Source organism: Pseudochaenichthys georgianus, chromosome 22 (assembly GCF_902827115.2).
Source record: "Pseudochaenichthys georgianus chromosome 22, fPseGeo1.2, whole genome shotgun sequence".
NCBI classification, from domain to species: domain Eukaryota; kingdom Metazoa; phylum Chordata; class Actinopteri; order Perciformes; family Channichthyidae; genus Pseudochaenichthys; species Pseudochaenichthys georgianus.
This window is the reverse complement of record NC_047524.1, coordinates 671,764-686,064: the sequence shown is the minus strand read 5'-3', so window position 1 is coordinate 686,064 and position 14,301 is coordinate 671,764. Positions and strand designations below refer to the sequence as shown.

At 44.6% G+C, this 14,301-nt stretch overlaps 1 protein-coding gene across 1 annotated transcript in view; it reads left to right on the top strand.

Moving 5' to 3' along the window:
- znf106a (zinc finger protein 106a) overlaps positions 1 to 14,301 on the top strand; it is a 32,878-nt gene that overhangs the window by 12,631 nt on the left and 5,946 nt on the right. The window contains 10 exon segments of the mRNA XM_071201679.1: positions 575 to 2,476; positions 3,549 to 3,981; positions 6,558 to 6,627; positions 6,952 to 7,106; positions 8,085 to 8,145; positions 8,346 to 8,651; positions 9,087 to 9,700; positions 9,702 to 9,739; positions 10,340 to 10,389; positions 13,178 to 13,323. Coding sequence (XP_071057780.1) covers positions 575 to 2,476; positions 3,549 to 3,981; positions 6,558 to 6,627; positions 6,952 to 7,106; positions 8,085 to 8,145; positions 8,346 to 8,651; positions 9,087 to 9,700; positions 9,702 to 9,739; positions 10,340 to 10,389; positions 13,178 to 13,323 — 3,775 coding nt within the window.

Sequence of the window (14,301 nt, the reverse complement as noted above, 5' to 3'; positions counted from 1 at the left end):
AGTAAGGCCTCTCGGACGATTTTCCGTTTACGTAGATTCTGACCTAATCTGCGCTCTTATTTTTTTTAAGGTAGTCCGGGAGCAGACGATGAAAAAACTGTTTTTGTTTCTGTTTTCTAGTGATTTTATTTTTTGTTTTGAGAAGTAGAAAATGAAAATCATCCAGTTTTTTAAGTTTAGTAAATCCCCTTTTGACCATGATAAAGAAAAACGTCTTTTGGTTTTTCAATTTTAAAATGTAATATCCAGTCGTTTTGGTTTTTGAATAACTATTTGTGAAAAGAAAATCCAATGACCAAAACATACTCTGACCCTCGCGGCTTGCCGTAGCATGACAATTCCTCCAATTTGTGACGAGTTAAAGGCCCCTACTCTGACATTACTATCCACACATATATTTGTTTCACCTTCTAAATGTCTGCAATGAATAATGAGTTTTCTTATCTAGAATAAATGCCAGCTTGCATAGGAGAAGCTTGTTCGTGCGCCTGCTCACACACGTGTCGAAACAGCCATGAAAACAGCTTCGGGAGACTTCTACATGCGTGATGCATCTCTGTTTTTGTATTTGTAGGAAAGAAAAAGAGGCCACTTCTGCAAAGCTTGCAAAAGAAGAAGCGGACCGCCGGAGAAAGGAGGAGATGAGGCTGAAACTAAAAGAAAGTAAGGAAAACTACCGGCTTGAGATCGCCCGGAAACAACAACAGCAACAACAACAACAGCAGGCTCAGGCCTCCAGAGGATCCATTCACAACCGGACCTGGTACCGGGGGAACCACTTTGAAGGGGAGGCACCGCCCTGGCAGCACAGCCAGCCGCCGGGGAGGAGCGCCACCTGGCACGCTCAGGAGCCGCCCAACCTGCAGAAATGGGCGTCGGCGGAGTTCGCCGGAGGCAGTTTACACAACCAGGGCAGCCGGCAGTGGGACCAGAATGGATTCTCCCAGCAGAGCCGCCATCCGTGGCTGAGCAGCGGCGGCAGCAGCAACGGCATCTACGGGAGGAATAACATCGCCCAGTGCCCACCGCAAAGAAGCCGACCGCTGAGCTTCTTCGGGTCTGCTCCCATGTTTCCACCTCCACCCATTTTGTTTTCCCGCCCTCTTAACCAGTTTCAGAGTAAAGTGAACGATCAGCAGGCGGAGGTCGTTCAGAACGGAGAGGTGAAAACCCCAGAACCGGACCACAGCGGCGGGAAAAGCTCCAAAACCTGTGGGAGCAATCCGAAGCTGGACAAAGCGTGTCGCTGGACTACCCATTGCTGCACTAAGGGGTTTGGGTCTGTGCCCCTTAAGGAGACAACTCCAACAGAGAAGCACCCAACAGAGAAGCACCCCACAGAGAAGCCCCCCACAGAGAAGCCCCCCACAGAGAAGCCCCCCACAGAGAAGCCCCCCACAGAGAAGCCCCCCACAGAGAAGCCCCCCACAGAGAAGCCCCCCAAACCCCAGAAACAAGAGAAGCCACAAGAGGCTTTAAGCAGGCAGTCTCGGCCTGAAGAGAAACGGAGCGTGGAAGATAAAGGGAAGCATAAAAAAATCCCCAAACCCAAACCCAGAGACCGGAGCAGCAGCGGCAGCAGAAGCAGCAGCAGCACGCAGAGAGACGCCAAACAGGACGCCACCCCTGGAGCTTCAAATCAGAAAGCGAGTAAGCCGTCGCTGCAAAAAGACCGGAAGACGACGTCAGTTCCCGGTCCGGCGCAACTCGCCTCAAAACAGCTGAAGGCACAATCCAAATCAGCCAGATTGAGCTCCCAGGCTCCGGCTGTCGGGCCGCTTCAGTCGAGGCAGGAGAGGCAGATTCCAGAAGCGTTAAAGAAAGCCCGACTGAGCGTGTTGGAGAAGAAGAGCTCCTTGGAGAGGAACAACAGGACGGAGATGAAGCTGCACATCGTGGAGGATCAGAGTCAGGTCGGAGTGAACAAAGAGAACAGGCAGAACGCCGCTAAACCCAAGCTGCCGGATTTAGTGAGAGCAGAAAAGCCTGCGTCGCAATCTCCAGACGGCGGCCAGTTCCTCCAGTCGTTACAAGTGAGCACCTCGACTCTGGAGGGCTCCGATCCTGCAGCATTACACCAGGAGCACACGGAGAAGGAAGCGTCCTCAGCGGCCTCAGATGAAGCCATGCAGGCAGCGGAGTTCGGCCAGAGTTCAGAGAGCGACGCCTCCAGAAGTGGCGACGCTCAAACGGCGTCCGGTCTCTCCAAACAGGACCTGCCTCCCGTCCTGAAGCGAGACCTGACCAAACACATCAGCACCAAAAGCAAACCGGGCGCCCACGAGCCCAACCTGAACATCGCCCGGCGGGTCAGGAACCTGAGCGAGTCCCGGAGGAGCGACTCGGAGAAAGACTCGGGACTCAAACCCACGGTGAGGCAACTCATCAGCTCCTCCGGGTCTCGACGCAACGTCAACTGGGAGCAGGTGTACCAGGAGGTCCGGAAGAAGCAGGACAAAGGGAAAGGCATGCCGAGGTGGGTGGTACTTTATTTACAAGGTGAAAGTCTGTACAGTTTGGGAAGTCTGGGAATATGCTTACATTCAAATACTTAAAGAAAATGCTGCAATCGTCCCGTAATATTAGTTTGTCGTCTCTCGGCACAGACACTAGCTTGAGGATTACATTATTTAGACTTTTAATGGCACATGAAAAAGAATAGTAATATATACATCTTTCAGTTGTGTGTACAGACGGAGAGATCGAAATGCCGTTTCCCACCATCCCAAATACAAATATGTATAAAAATATGTATATCCTATCAACACATGTTCACATATTAAGACATAAATAAAAGCACAACAATCAATATATATATATATATATACAAAAACATACATTTAAAACCGAATATGCGAGGGAGGCCATCACGAGGGCTGCACGATTTGGGGAAATAATCTAATTGAAATTTTCGGACAGATGTTGCGATTCGATTGCGATATTTGTTTTTAAGCGACCCGACGGACGTTTATTGTAAAATGCGGCCATATCTCCGGCTAGGAAGGTCGTATCAATGTGCTCCCGTCTCTAGCAGCCCGAGCTACGAGCGAAAGAACTACACTTACATGAAACTTCCGTTGGGTTGCTTTGAAGTCAAGCTTCAGTTTAAGATTCCCCTTGTAATAGAAACACGTGATGGAGCGTTACTAACCTGACTCAGATGCTTTCACCAAACCATCTGAAGCTCCATTGGAAGCCATTTGGAAAGGGCAGGCACTTTCAAACAGACTTGGCAGGTGATTGGATCAATCTGTCTATCACCTTCTATCATGGGCCACTTCTGATTGGTTAACAATGGCGGGTACATGTGGAGCACAGCACTTCTGATCGGTGTGGATGACTGACACACAAAAATGTATTATTCATCATTTAAAATCGCGATTTAAAATCGATTCGTCGTTCAGCCCTAGCCATCACCCTAAAAGCCTTATTGTGGGTCGCTCAGTTCAGACCCTGATATTTCAGTCTTTAGAATACGTATGGATCCTGTAGTTAGAGTTTTCTTTGATTCCCCCGAAGCTCACATTTTGTCCCGTGTGTGCTTTTAGGTTTGGGATCGAGATGGTGCCGATGGAGCAGGAGGACCAGAGCCAGGAGGAAGGAGACATTCCCCTGATCGAGGGTTTCCAGTGGGAGTCTTTAATGGACGCCCCCGCCTCCAGAAAGCGCTCCTTATCAGAGAGCAGCGTCGCCCCCGCGTCCACCCACTCCCTGTTCACACCCTTCATCAAAAAGGAGGCGCCGGAACAAAGAGAAGCGGAGTTCCCTTCTCCAAATCCTGCGTCCGCCAAAGGGAGCAAGGAGGAGAAGCAGCAGCAGGTGGAGCAGATGCTGGGTCGGAGTGAGGAGAAAGCTCCGGAGAAGTTGACCTCGGTCACAGTGAGGATGCTGCAGAGGTCAGACTCTGTGCTCGGAGACAGCAGCTCGATGGAGGAGCTCTACGACGGACAGGGAACCGGGAAGAGGCGAAGAGCAGCTGGGGTGAGAACAGAGAGGAAAGAGGAACGGAGGTTTTATACAACATTTAGGACGGATAGGAAGAAAGTGGTGTTGCTAAATCTACAGGTCTATCCAGGGCCGTTTTTTTTTTATTACCCTCTCCGATAATAATCCAATGCAGAGGCAATAATGTAATATAATACAATATTTTATATATATTAAATATTTACATATGTATTTTTATAGTCTTGTATATAAAACTGGCCCTTTGAGTGCAACCATGATGCTAATGTGGCCGGAGATGACACCCCTGCTATAGGCGGACTATGCAGGTGCATAGGGCCCCCGCGGCCACTAGGGGGCCCCCAAGCTGAAAGTTCAGGTTCAGCCTCAATATATTTGGGGAGAATTCAAATCAGCCGTCTTTATTGTAGACTGCCGAGCCCCCTCCTGTGTTCGGTGAAGCATTATACCCTTAAAAATCAAATGGAGGATATAAACACAACTAAACTGCAATGATGGCAAAGCTGTGGCTTGTGTTTGTGGGGTAATAAAGTCCATCATCGTTGGGCTGTCAGCCAATGAGTGAGGAAGATGCTGCATCTCTTGCATTTGTTGACGTAGAGGAGCCTTATTGTTTACCTTTTTAGTATCATTCTTTGTAAGTTTCAATGAGTTTTGATGCGTCTCCACAGATCATCGTAAATGCCTCGGAATCCCCCCCATTGTTTATACACGGTTCTTACGGTCATTAAAAACCTGGAAAAGTCGTGGAAATTCAAAATGCTAATTCCAGGCCCTGGAAAACAATATTTTTCCCAACGTTTTGGAAAAGTCATGGAAATGTAACTAAAGTTGCATCAAATATAATTTATATTTTAGCTAATCGCCAAAATAGTAATACTATAACGATAATAAATATCTTATAGGAATGAAACGTAAAATGGCATTTAACTGTCGAGGTGTTTTGCTGGTGAGAGATTTTAGTTGCTTTAGCGCAGGGGTGTCAAACTCAATTTCATCGCGGGCCACATCAGCATTATGGTTGCACTCAAAGGGCCGGTTGTAACTTTAAGACTATATACAAATATGTATATAAATATATCATATATATAAAATACTGTATTGTATGACATTATTGCCTCTGCATTGGATTATTATCAGATAATAACTTCATAATTAACTACGTCTGAAAGCAGAAGTCTAGGGACAATAATTGCAAGTCTCTTCAGTAACAATGTCACAAAATTATTTAAAAAGAAAATCCACATTCTGGAAAAAAAAAGTCAAAATCAAAAAAATAAGTGAAATTGAAAAAAAATAAGTGACATTTTGGACAAATAAGTAACATTTGATAAAAAAAAAGTTACTTTTACAAAAACAAACGGCATATTTAGAAGAAAAAAAGGGAAATTCTGAGATAAAAGTCTAATTTGAGATGCATCGTGGGACATGTAGTTTATGGACAACGTGCTTCTGTAAATCGGCATTTATAATAAACATATTATTCTTTGCAAGCTCTTTTGGGGCCACATGAAATGAAGTCACGGGCCGGATTTGGCCCCCGGGCCTTGAGTTTGACACCCCTGCTTTAGCGTGTAGAAGCTAGTAAGCCTATTTGATTTGTTGTAGATAGGCACAACATGTTTCGTATGCAGACCTTATGTTCCTGTTCCATGTTAAAATAAACCATTTCCAGTGGTACGCTGACAGAGTAATTATTTTGGTCATGGAAAATTAGGTCACGGAGAAGTCATTGAAAATCATTGGTGAAAAAGTGTAGTAGTTAAAAACACTGTAAAAACAAGGGCCCCCAAACAGCATCTTGCACAGGGCCCCCAAAAAGCTAGAAACGGCCCTGGGTCTATCAGGCGAACGACATGAATGGAGAAGAGAGGAAGAGCAGCCGGGCTGAGAACAGGAAGGGGGTCAAAGAGGAGCTGATGTTTTATACAGATGTGTGACAGACGTTGTTTCTGGAGTTATTGCAAAAAAAGACTGACATTGCAAAAAAAAGATTTCATACCATTTCTCCGATGTGGAAATAGAGGAAATAGCCATGAAGCATTTCGGACAGATAGACAGACATTAGTCTTGCAAACAGCTAAATCTAAAGGTCTATCGGGTGAACTACATGAACGCAAGGGACTGCTGATCTTTAAACGTGTAAACGGGTCTTAAAATGTCTGGGTTTATAAAAGGACATTTCACCGAGTGTGTCTTTACTTTTGTTTTTTGCTGACCTCTAGACTACAATGTATAGTTATTGTGTAAACCCTACCAGTTAAAAGAAGTGAAACCTCTAGATCAGGGGGGTGAAACTCAAATACACAGTGGGCCAACATTTAAAAAAGGGTACTCGTGGAGGGCCGGACTGGTTCAATGTTTGGAAACCCTCAGGATGAAGTGAAGGTGTGCAATATACCGGCGTTCCAGATCTAATAGCAATTAGAAATTATCCTGCGGGCCCGAAATTAAATCCACCACGGCCCTGATTTGGCCCCCGGGCCTCGAGTTTGACACATGTCTCGCTCGTTCCTTACCTCCGCTTTAAGGACACACTGAATATGCTGCAGGACTTCAGTGTTAACTCTAATGAAATGCTTCCTCCCTCGCAGGACGTCCCGAGTGCAGAGACGTCTTGTTTGGAACACAACAGCAAACGGAGGAAAGTCAAATCCAAAAAAGGTCAGTATCTATGAGTCCTCCTGCAGTGATGAATGTCCCGCATGTGGACGGCCGATTCAAGCGAGGACGTTTATGCGGGAACGTCGGGAAAAATACGGAGAATTTCTGCTTTGCTTTATTTCATATCAAATAATATTGTGTGTGTTTTTGACTGACATAACACTTTAAAGACGTCCCGTTGGACTTTGAGAAACTGGGGCAGACATTTTTCACTTTTTTCCAACGTGTACGGTTTGTTTTTGTCCCCGCTTGTGCAACGAAATGATTTTGGTTGAATTGCCTCCGAGTCAGAGGGAGATACTGAAGTGTACTTCTTCTTCACAGAGCGCCTGCAGATCGACCAGCTGCTGACCGTCTCTCTGCGCGAGGAGGAGCTGTCTCGCTCGCTGCAGACGGTCGACTCCAGTCTGATCCAGGCTCGCGCTGCTCTGGAGGCGGCGTACCTGGAGGTGCAGCGGCTCATGGTGGTCAAACAGCAGGTACAGAGCACTTCTACGTTTAGGACATCAACATGTGTCCCCTCTTCTTCATGTCTCTTCTACATCAACATGTGTCCCCTCTTCTTCATGTCTCTTCTACATCAACATGTGTCCCCTCTTCTCCATGTCTCTTCTACATCAACATGTGTCCCCTCTTCTTAATGTCTCTTCTACATCAACATGTGTCTCCTCTTCTTCATGTCTCTTCTACATCAACATGTGTCTCCTCTTCTTCATGTCTCTTCTACATCAACATGTGTCCCCTCTTCTCCATGTCTCTTCTACATCAACATGTGTCTCCTCTTCTTCATGTCTCTTCTACATCAACATGTGTCCCCTCTTCTTCATGTCTCTTCTACATCAACATGTGTCCCCTCTTCTTCATGTCTCTTCTACAGCAACATGTGTCCCCTCTGTGGAAAGACACTCTGAAAGTTTCAGGAACAAAGATTTTCTCTCTTTTTGATCAATTTCTATAAAAACCTGAAAATGAGCTGATCAGATTTTGGCCACTTGATGATGTCATAACGATGTGTTGTCTTGTGTAACCATCAGCCAATCAGCAACAAGGTAACCCCCCCCCCCCCCCCCCCTATCACCTGAATCTCCTCTAGAGCTCCATTGAGTTCTTTGTAACCAAATGTCTCTCAGAGGGGCGTGGGGAGGGGCTCCTTATTTTCATCTAAAGTCACAGACAGAGAATCAGCACTTTGGAAACAGGGCTGAAACAGAGGGGATTATGGGTAATGCTGCAATGATCTGTTTGGTGTTTCAGCCAATCAGAGACAGGCTCTGCATATATCTGAGACCTGTGATATACTGATGAAGAACAGTATAATAGGGGACCTTTAAGTCGAGGCTTTTAGGCCCCTTTCTTTTGTGCTTGCTTTAATGATCACCTACCCACTTACAGGCAGCAATACTCTCTTTCTGATGACTGTCCTTTCACATGTCCCCCCCCCCCCCCCCCCCCCCCAGATGAGTGGAGAGATGAGCACGCTGAGAAACAAACGCATCGAGTTGCTCAAAGGGATGCAAGGTAAGGGCAATGTCTCTGAAATAGGAGAGGGGTCGGTATATGCTGTTGTGAAGGAAACATATTTTATCCCGGACTATCGTCGCGGTTTCAAATGCGTATTTAACGTTGTGTACAAAAAAGTTTGGTTATGTGAAGTATGACAACAACAACAACAACAACAACAAACGTAAACTGATTTATTTTGCGGGTTTCTTTCACAGGTAGCTTAGAGGAAGCCCCCGTGGTGAAGCTAAAAGACGAAAGGCTGGATTCGGTAGAAGCTTATCCACAGATGCTCCCTTCCTCCCTCCCTTCCTCCCCCAGCCCAGATCCTCCTGCAGACCCCCCCTCCCTCCCCTCCGCCCCCTCCTCCGGCCTCACCTTCACACCGCTCATCATCAAACAGGAACCAAAGTCTCCGATCCACGTCAGCTCGGAGACGGACCACGGGGAGAATAAAAGCCCCTCCGCTCACAGCACCACCCCTGAGCTGCGTGCACCCCCCCCATCTGCAGCTCAGTCACCAGGTAGCAGTACATTTATTTTCAAACTTGCTTTTTCTTTGAACATTATAAGAACAAACGTACACAATTGCAACATGTACATACTTTATGTCTTACAACAAGCCGTTAAAGGCAGAGAGTGGATACACAGACTATACAGAGATGCTGAGAAACCAATGTGAATTTGGAACATTGAACAATGTGAATCTATTCTAGTAGACTTCAACAAAGGAATTATGATCAGGGACCTTTAAGGGGAGAAAAGAATAAACAAAAGAATCCAGATAACAAGCTAAGTTTAAGTGACTTAGCTTTGATCATATTGTATGATTTCGAGACCGTTTTAATGCAGAGTCGGACAGTTTGAATCAATTATATGTTAAATAAATAGCAATGTCCTGGTCAAAGGCAGATTAAAGACGCGGTGTTCTGATTCCCTTGCATCTGAATCTCTTGCAGATCACAGCCCTAACTTCCAGCCGTCCCCTGAGCGTTACTCGACCAACACAGACCAGAAGTGGGAGGTCTTCAACGACCCTGCAGACTCTAAAGACAGCTTATCGGAGCTGGTGGAGACGATGGAGCGAGCCACGCAGGCATCGAGAAGCTGCCTCGACTCCAAAGCCTCCATCAAGCTGCTCTCCGTCAGCAGGCGGAGCTCCGAGGTCGGGAGCGTCGCTGATTCTGCAGCTTCCTCACACACCTTCGAGCCCCCGTCAGCTGTTCACCTGCCCACCTCTCCTCCCGAGTCGAGGAGCGGGAAGCGAGTGAGGAAGCTGAAGAAGAGGAAGGTGTTGAAGAAGGCCGGGGGCATGGAGCAGGCGGAGAGCAGCGACACGGAGCTGGACGGAGAAGCGATGAAGCCGCGGTGGCTCCGACCCAGAAGGAGAACCGGCGGAGGGTCTCCTGTCAGCCACCCTCGACGCCGTCCTTCCGAGGAGAGAGACGTGAAGAAGGAAGCCCCCGAGACACACAAATACAAGCTGGAGATTCCCCCGGCGGAGGAGGAGGAGGAGGAGATGGAGGTGACGGAAGCCTGTCTGCAGCCCCACATCGCCTGCAACGAGGTTACCTTCCACCAGCGACATGGACGTGTGCAGATCCTCCGAGAGGTGAGAGACTTCTGTACTCTGGGGAGAAGACTTTGAAAATCGAGTTCAATTTACTTCCATGGTCTGTTTTTTAACCGTATCATAGTTGTACGACAGTGTTTAGGGACATGGGGAGAAGAAACTGAACTTTTCCAAGACTTAAGTTGTAACATTTGATACAAACTTGGTGAATTGGAGTAAAGTTAAACCTTTTGAGGGAAAAATCTGTGTGTGATATTTTTCCTCTTAATTCTTCACTTTACTCCAATTAACCAAGTCATACATTTATGAGAAAGAGAGAAACATTTCTAATTGGATAATCGGAGTAAGTGAAAATTAAGAGGTAAAAATATCACACACTTTAGAGATTTTGAAGTCATGAGAAAGAGAGAAACATTTCTAACATGAATCTCTAAGAATATCTCAAGAAAAACTTGATCACTTCTTTGACATTAAAGCCAGAAAATGTATGAAATGTTCTCGGAGATTTAAGTCAAAAATTCTTCAAAATGTCTAAAGCTGACATTTCCAAAATAAAAAAAGAAGTAATAGCAGCACATAGAAGTGCCCAACATGTCGATGTTTTCATTATATTAACAAACTGAAATGTTTTCCCCACAGTGACATGCCGTTTCCCGTCTTATCGCCCAAGATGTCGATGATCTTCTCAGGTACGTTTCCCTTTACGTGTTCTACAGGTCGGGTTGTGCTCCAACAAAAGCAGTTTAATCCTATTAATACATCATTAAATCATGCAGGGAGGTAACATGCCCTAGTTTCTGTCACTTAAGGCCTTAAGTTATCACAGAAATCTCAAATATTCTCTAAAAAAAACACAACGTTACATGTGATGCTTTCTTGACAAAAAGGGAGCAAACGGTTCCCCGGTCTCTTTGCTCCAGGATTAGACATGTCTTCCTCCTCGGGGGTTAAAATAGATCCTCCGAGCGCCCAAATTACTTTGTATGGGCAAGTTATTCATAGAGCTGTTAGAGACGTGTGATTAGATGGACTTTCTGAGAATGTGGATATTTATTCTGAGGCGAACTGATCGCCCCCCGTGTACCGAGTATTTAAACGTTTATACAGAGAAACACACACAAGTTATACTTAGAGGGGATTGGTAGGAAATGTATTGCATGTAAAGTTGTTAAATCGGTTTGATGACCAGAATCAGAATTGGTTTTATCACCAAGTACGTTTACACATACGAGGAGTTTGCTTTGGTCCAAATGGTGCGTTCAAAGACACGGAAAGAAGAATATGTAGCAAAACATACTGTTGGGGAATAATTTGCTTCGGTATTCAACCTTTGACCCAGTTCATAGTTTTCTCCTCTCACTGTCTCTTTCCCACGGCTTGGGTCTACGGCCTGGGGTGTTGCTGCTATCTCTCTTAAGGAGGGGCAGCTTGGGCGCATTGTTGTTGCCAGTCTGTGACAGAGCACAAGCCGCCATGAGGTAGTTTACTGTTCAGGGACGTAGGCTCCCTGGCGCACATTATTTTCTATGGACGAGAGCTCTATAGATTCAGGGTCCATATTTGTTTAGTCTCGCTGATGAAGAATGTTGATTATTACACTCCGAACTAGTTAAAACCTCGAGCTGCAGAAAGAGTTCTTCAGAATTGATTGTGGCATCCAAATCGTGTGGTCAACTCGTGGCCCGTGACATGTCTTGTGAATTCTCCGGCCGAAGCTCCAAATAAGCCGTCAGTGTTTGCCATGGGGTGGGACTTTCGGAAACAGTTCTAAATTGGTTTGAATCCTACTTAAAGGACAGACACAACTTTGTTTCTATAGGTAAATACACATCTGAGTTGACAAATATGACATGTGGGGTTCCTCAAGGCTCCATCTTGGGGTCTCTTCTCTTTAACATCTACATGCTACCACTGGCTCAGATAATGAAAAACAACTAAATAAGTTACCATAGCTATGCGGATGACACACACATTTACGTAACCATTTCACCAGGAGACTATGCTCCAATTCAAACACTGAGTAAGTGCATTGAACAAATCAATGACTGGATGTGTCAGAACTTTCTCCAATTAAACAAAGATAAAACTGAGGTAATGGTTTTTGGAGCCAAGGCAGAACGTATAAAAGTTAGCGCTGAGCTTCAGTCTGCAATGTTCAAACCAACAGATACAGCCATACATCTAGGTGTAGTCATGGACTCTGACCTGAGTTTCAACAGTCACATTAAAACAGTTACTAAATCAGCCTACTATCACCTAAAGAACATATCTAGGATTAAAAGACTAATGTCACAGCAGGATTTGGAAAAACTTGTCCATGCTTTTATCTTCAGTAGACTGGACTACTGCAATGGTGTCTTCACAGGTCTCACTAAAACATCTATTAGGAAGCTGCAGCTGATTCAGAACGCCGCTGCTCGAGTCCTCACTAACACTAAGAGAGTGGATCACATCACTCCTGTTCTGAAGTCTTCACACTGGCTTCCTGTGTGTCAAAGAATAGATTTCTAAATACTGCTGCTGGTTTATAAATCACTGAATGGTTTAGGCCCAAATACATGTCTGACCTCCTGCTAAATGATGAACCATCCAGATCTCTCAGGTCTTCAGGGACTGGTCAGCTTCCTGTCCCCAGAGTCAGAACTAAACATGGAGAAGCAGCGTTCAGTTATTATGCTCCAAATATCTGGAACAAACTCCCAGAAACCTGCAGGTCCGCTGCAACTCTGACTACTTTCAAATCCAGGCTGAAGACTTTTCTTTTTGTCGCTGCTTTTAATTGAACTATTCATATCTTAGACTGCACTGTAACTTGTATCCATGTATTTTTTCTTTTAATGTTTATTAGGGTTTTTTTTAATGCTTAATGTCTTTCATTTTATGTAAAGCACTTTGAATTGCCTTGTGTTGAAAAGTGCTATATAAATAAACTTGCCTTGCCTTGCCTTGCCTTGCCTTGCCATCAAAGCTCCAGCTCTCCTCGTGTATTTAGCAAAATGTAAATATGTGAGAAACTACGAGTGAGAGTACAATAAAATATGACAAATGCACTGATAGAAAGACTATCTGTATATTTTGTGGTTTTCTGTTATTAAGGTAAGAACTAATTAATGTATTTCTTACTTTAAAATGGACTAGATTCTTTAAAGAATGTGTAAATGTATTAAGGAATACTGACGGCTTATCTTCCCCTAAATTAAAATAGTATCCAGTGTATCCAGTGTATACTTGATTTGTTTTAAGGTTTAACTTTTAGGAACATCTATTTCTCTCCATGTGAGTGAGCATGTATTTGTAGCAGCCAATCCTGTGACCCAAAGAATATATATTAGCCATTTAAATACCATACTATAAGAGGGTAAAAGCAACGAAACATGTTGAAAACAAACAAGCGTCAAAGCAGACGCAAGGGAAATGACATTAAAACAAAATACTCTTCACTTTGTGCTCATGTATGTATTTCTTTGTTATCGTCAGATGCGTCCTCGGACCACGGCGAGGGTGATTTGCCCTCTGAAGGGGCGTTCGAGGGCCATCAGGAAGCTGTGAACGCGGTGCAGATCTACGACGGGCTGCTGTACACCTGCTCCGGAGACCGCACCGTCAGAGCCTTCAACCTCAGGGTGGGTCACACAACGCTGTTTCATCCTACTGTCTGTGAACGCAACCACAGAGAAGACTCGAAAGGGTTTTACTGAACAGTTTGAATCTGTATGAAACGTATATTTCCAAAATGTTGCACTGCTTTTTCTCCTTTTGTTGGTACTGGTATTGCAAATGATGAACGACCCACCGAGATATAATTAGTTTTGTACTGTTAGTTAATATCACTCTGGAGATTCTACTAACGCACAAAGTCAACATTTATTATGAAAAGAGAGCGGTCATAATTTCATTGTGTTTCGTCTTTCACAAATAGAATAAAATAAGACTTCCTTATTGTGTCTGATTACTCATCTTTCAAAACCAGGGTTCCTTTGAAGACTCTGTTTCTATTTTTAAAGTGTTGCTTCTTAAAATATGAAAACAAACATTCAAAGTTAAATTAGAAAACCATAAGAGAAACATTTTTTTATTCTTTTTTTATTTATTTGGATCACATTTCAACTTCAGTGTACGTATATACATATGTAGTGAAATCGTTGTACAGAGTGGTCCGTCTTATTTCTTTTTCTTGACAAAACAACATCAATAAGCACGCAAGAACACGGGGTGGGGGACACATCTGAAGCAATAGGAGTCAGGACTCAGAGAGACACGAGGAGAGCTGGAGTAGGCGATATGACGATATATATCGTCGTGACGATATTAGGTCTCCACGATATGCTTTTTCAGAGATATCGTATCTATCGTGATAAAAAAAAAAAAAAAACTAGAAAAAAAAAAACGTTTCCCTTCAGTTATGCTAACGTCTTTTATTGCACTGCTTGAAAAATATCGTGATAATATATTTTTCAATATCGCCCACCCCTAAGCTGGAGCTTTGATGGCAAACACTGACAGTGTATTGGAGTTACGGCAAGACGCGTCACGGGCCACGAGTTGACCACACGGTCGAGATGCCACAATCAGTTCTGAAGACCTCTCCTGTAGCTCCAGGT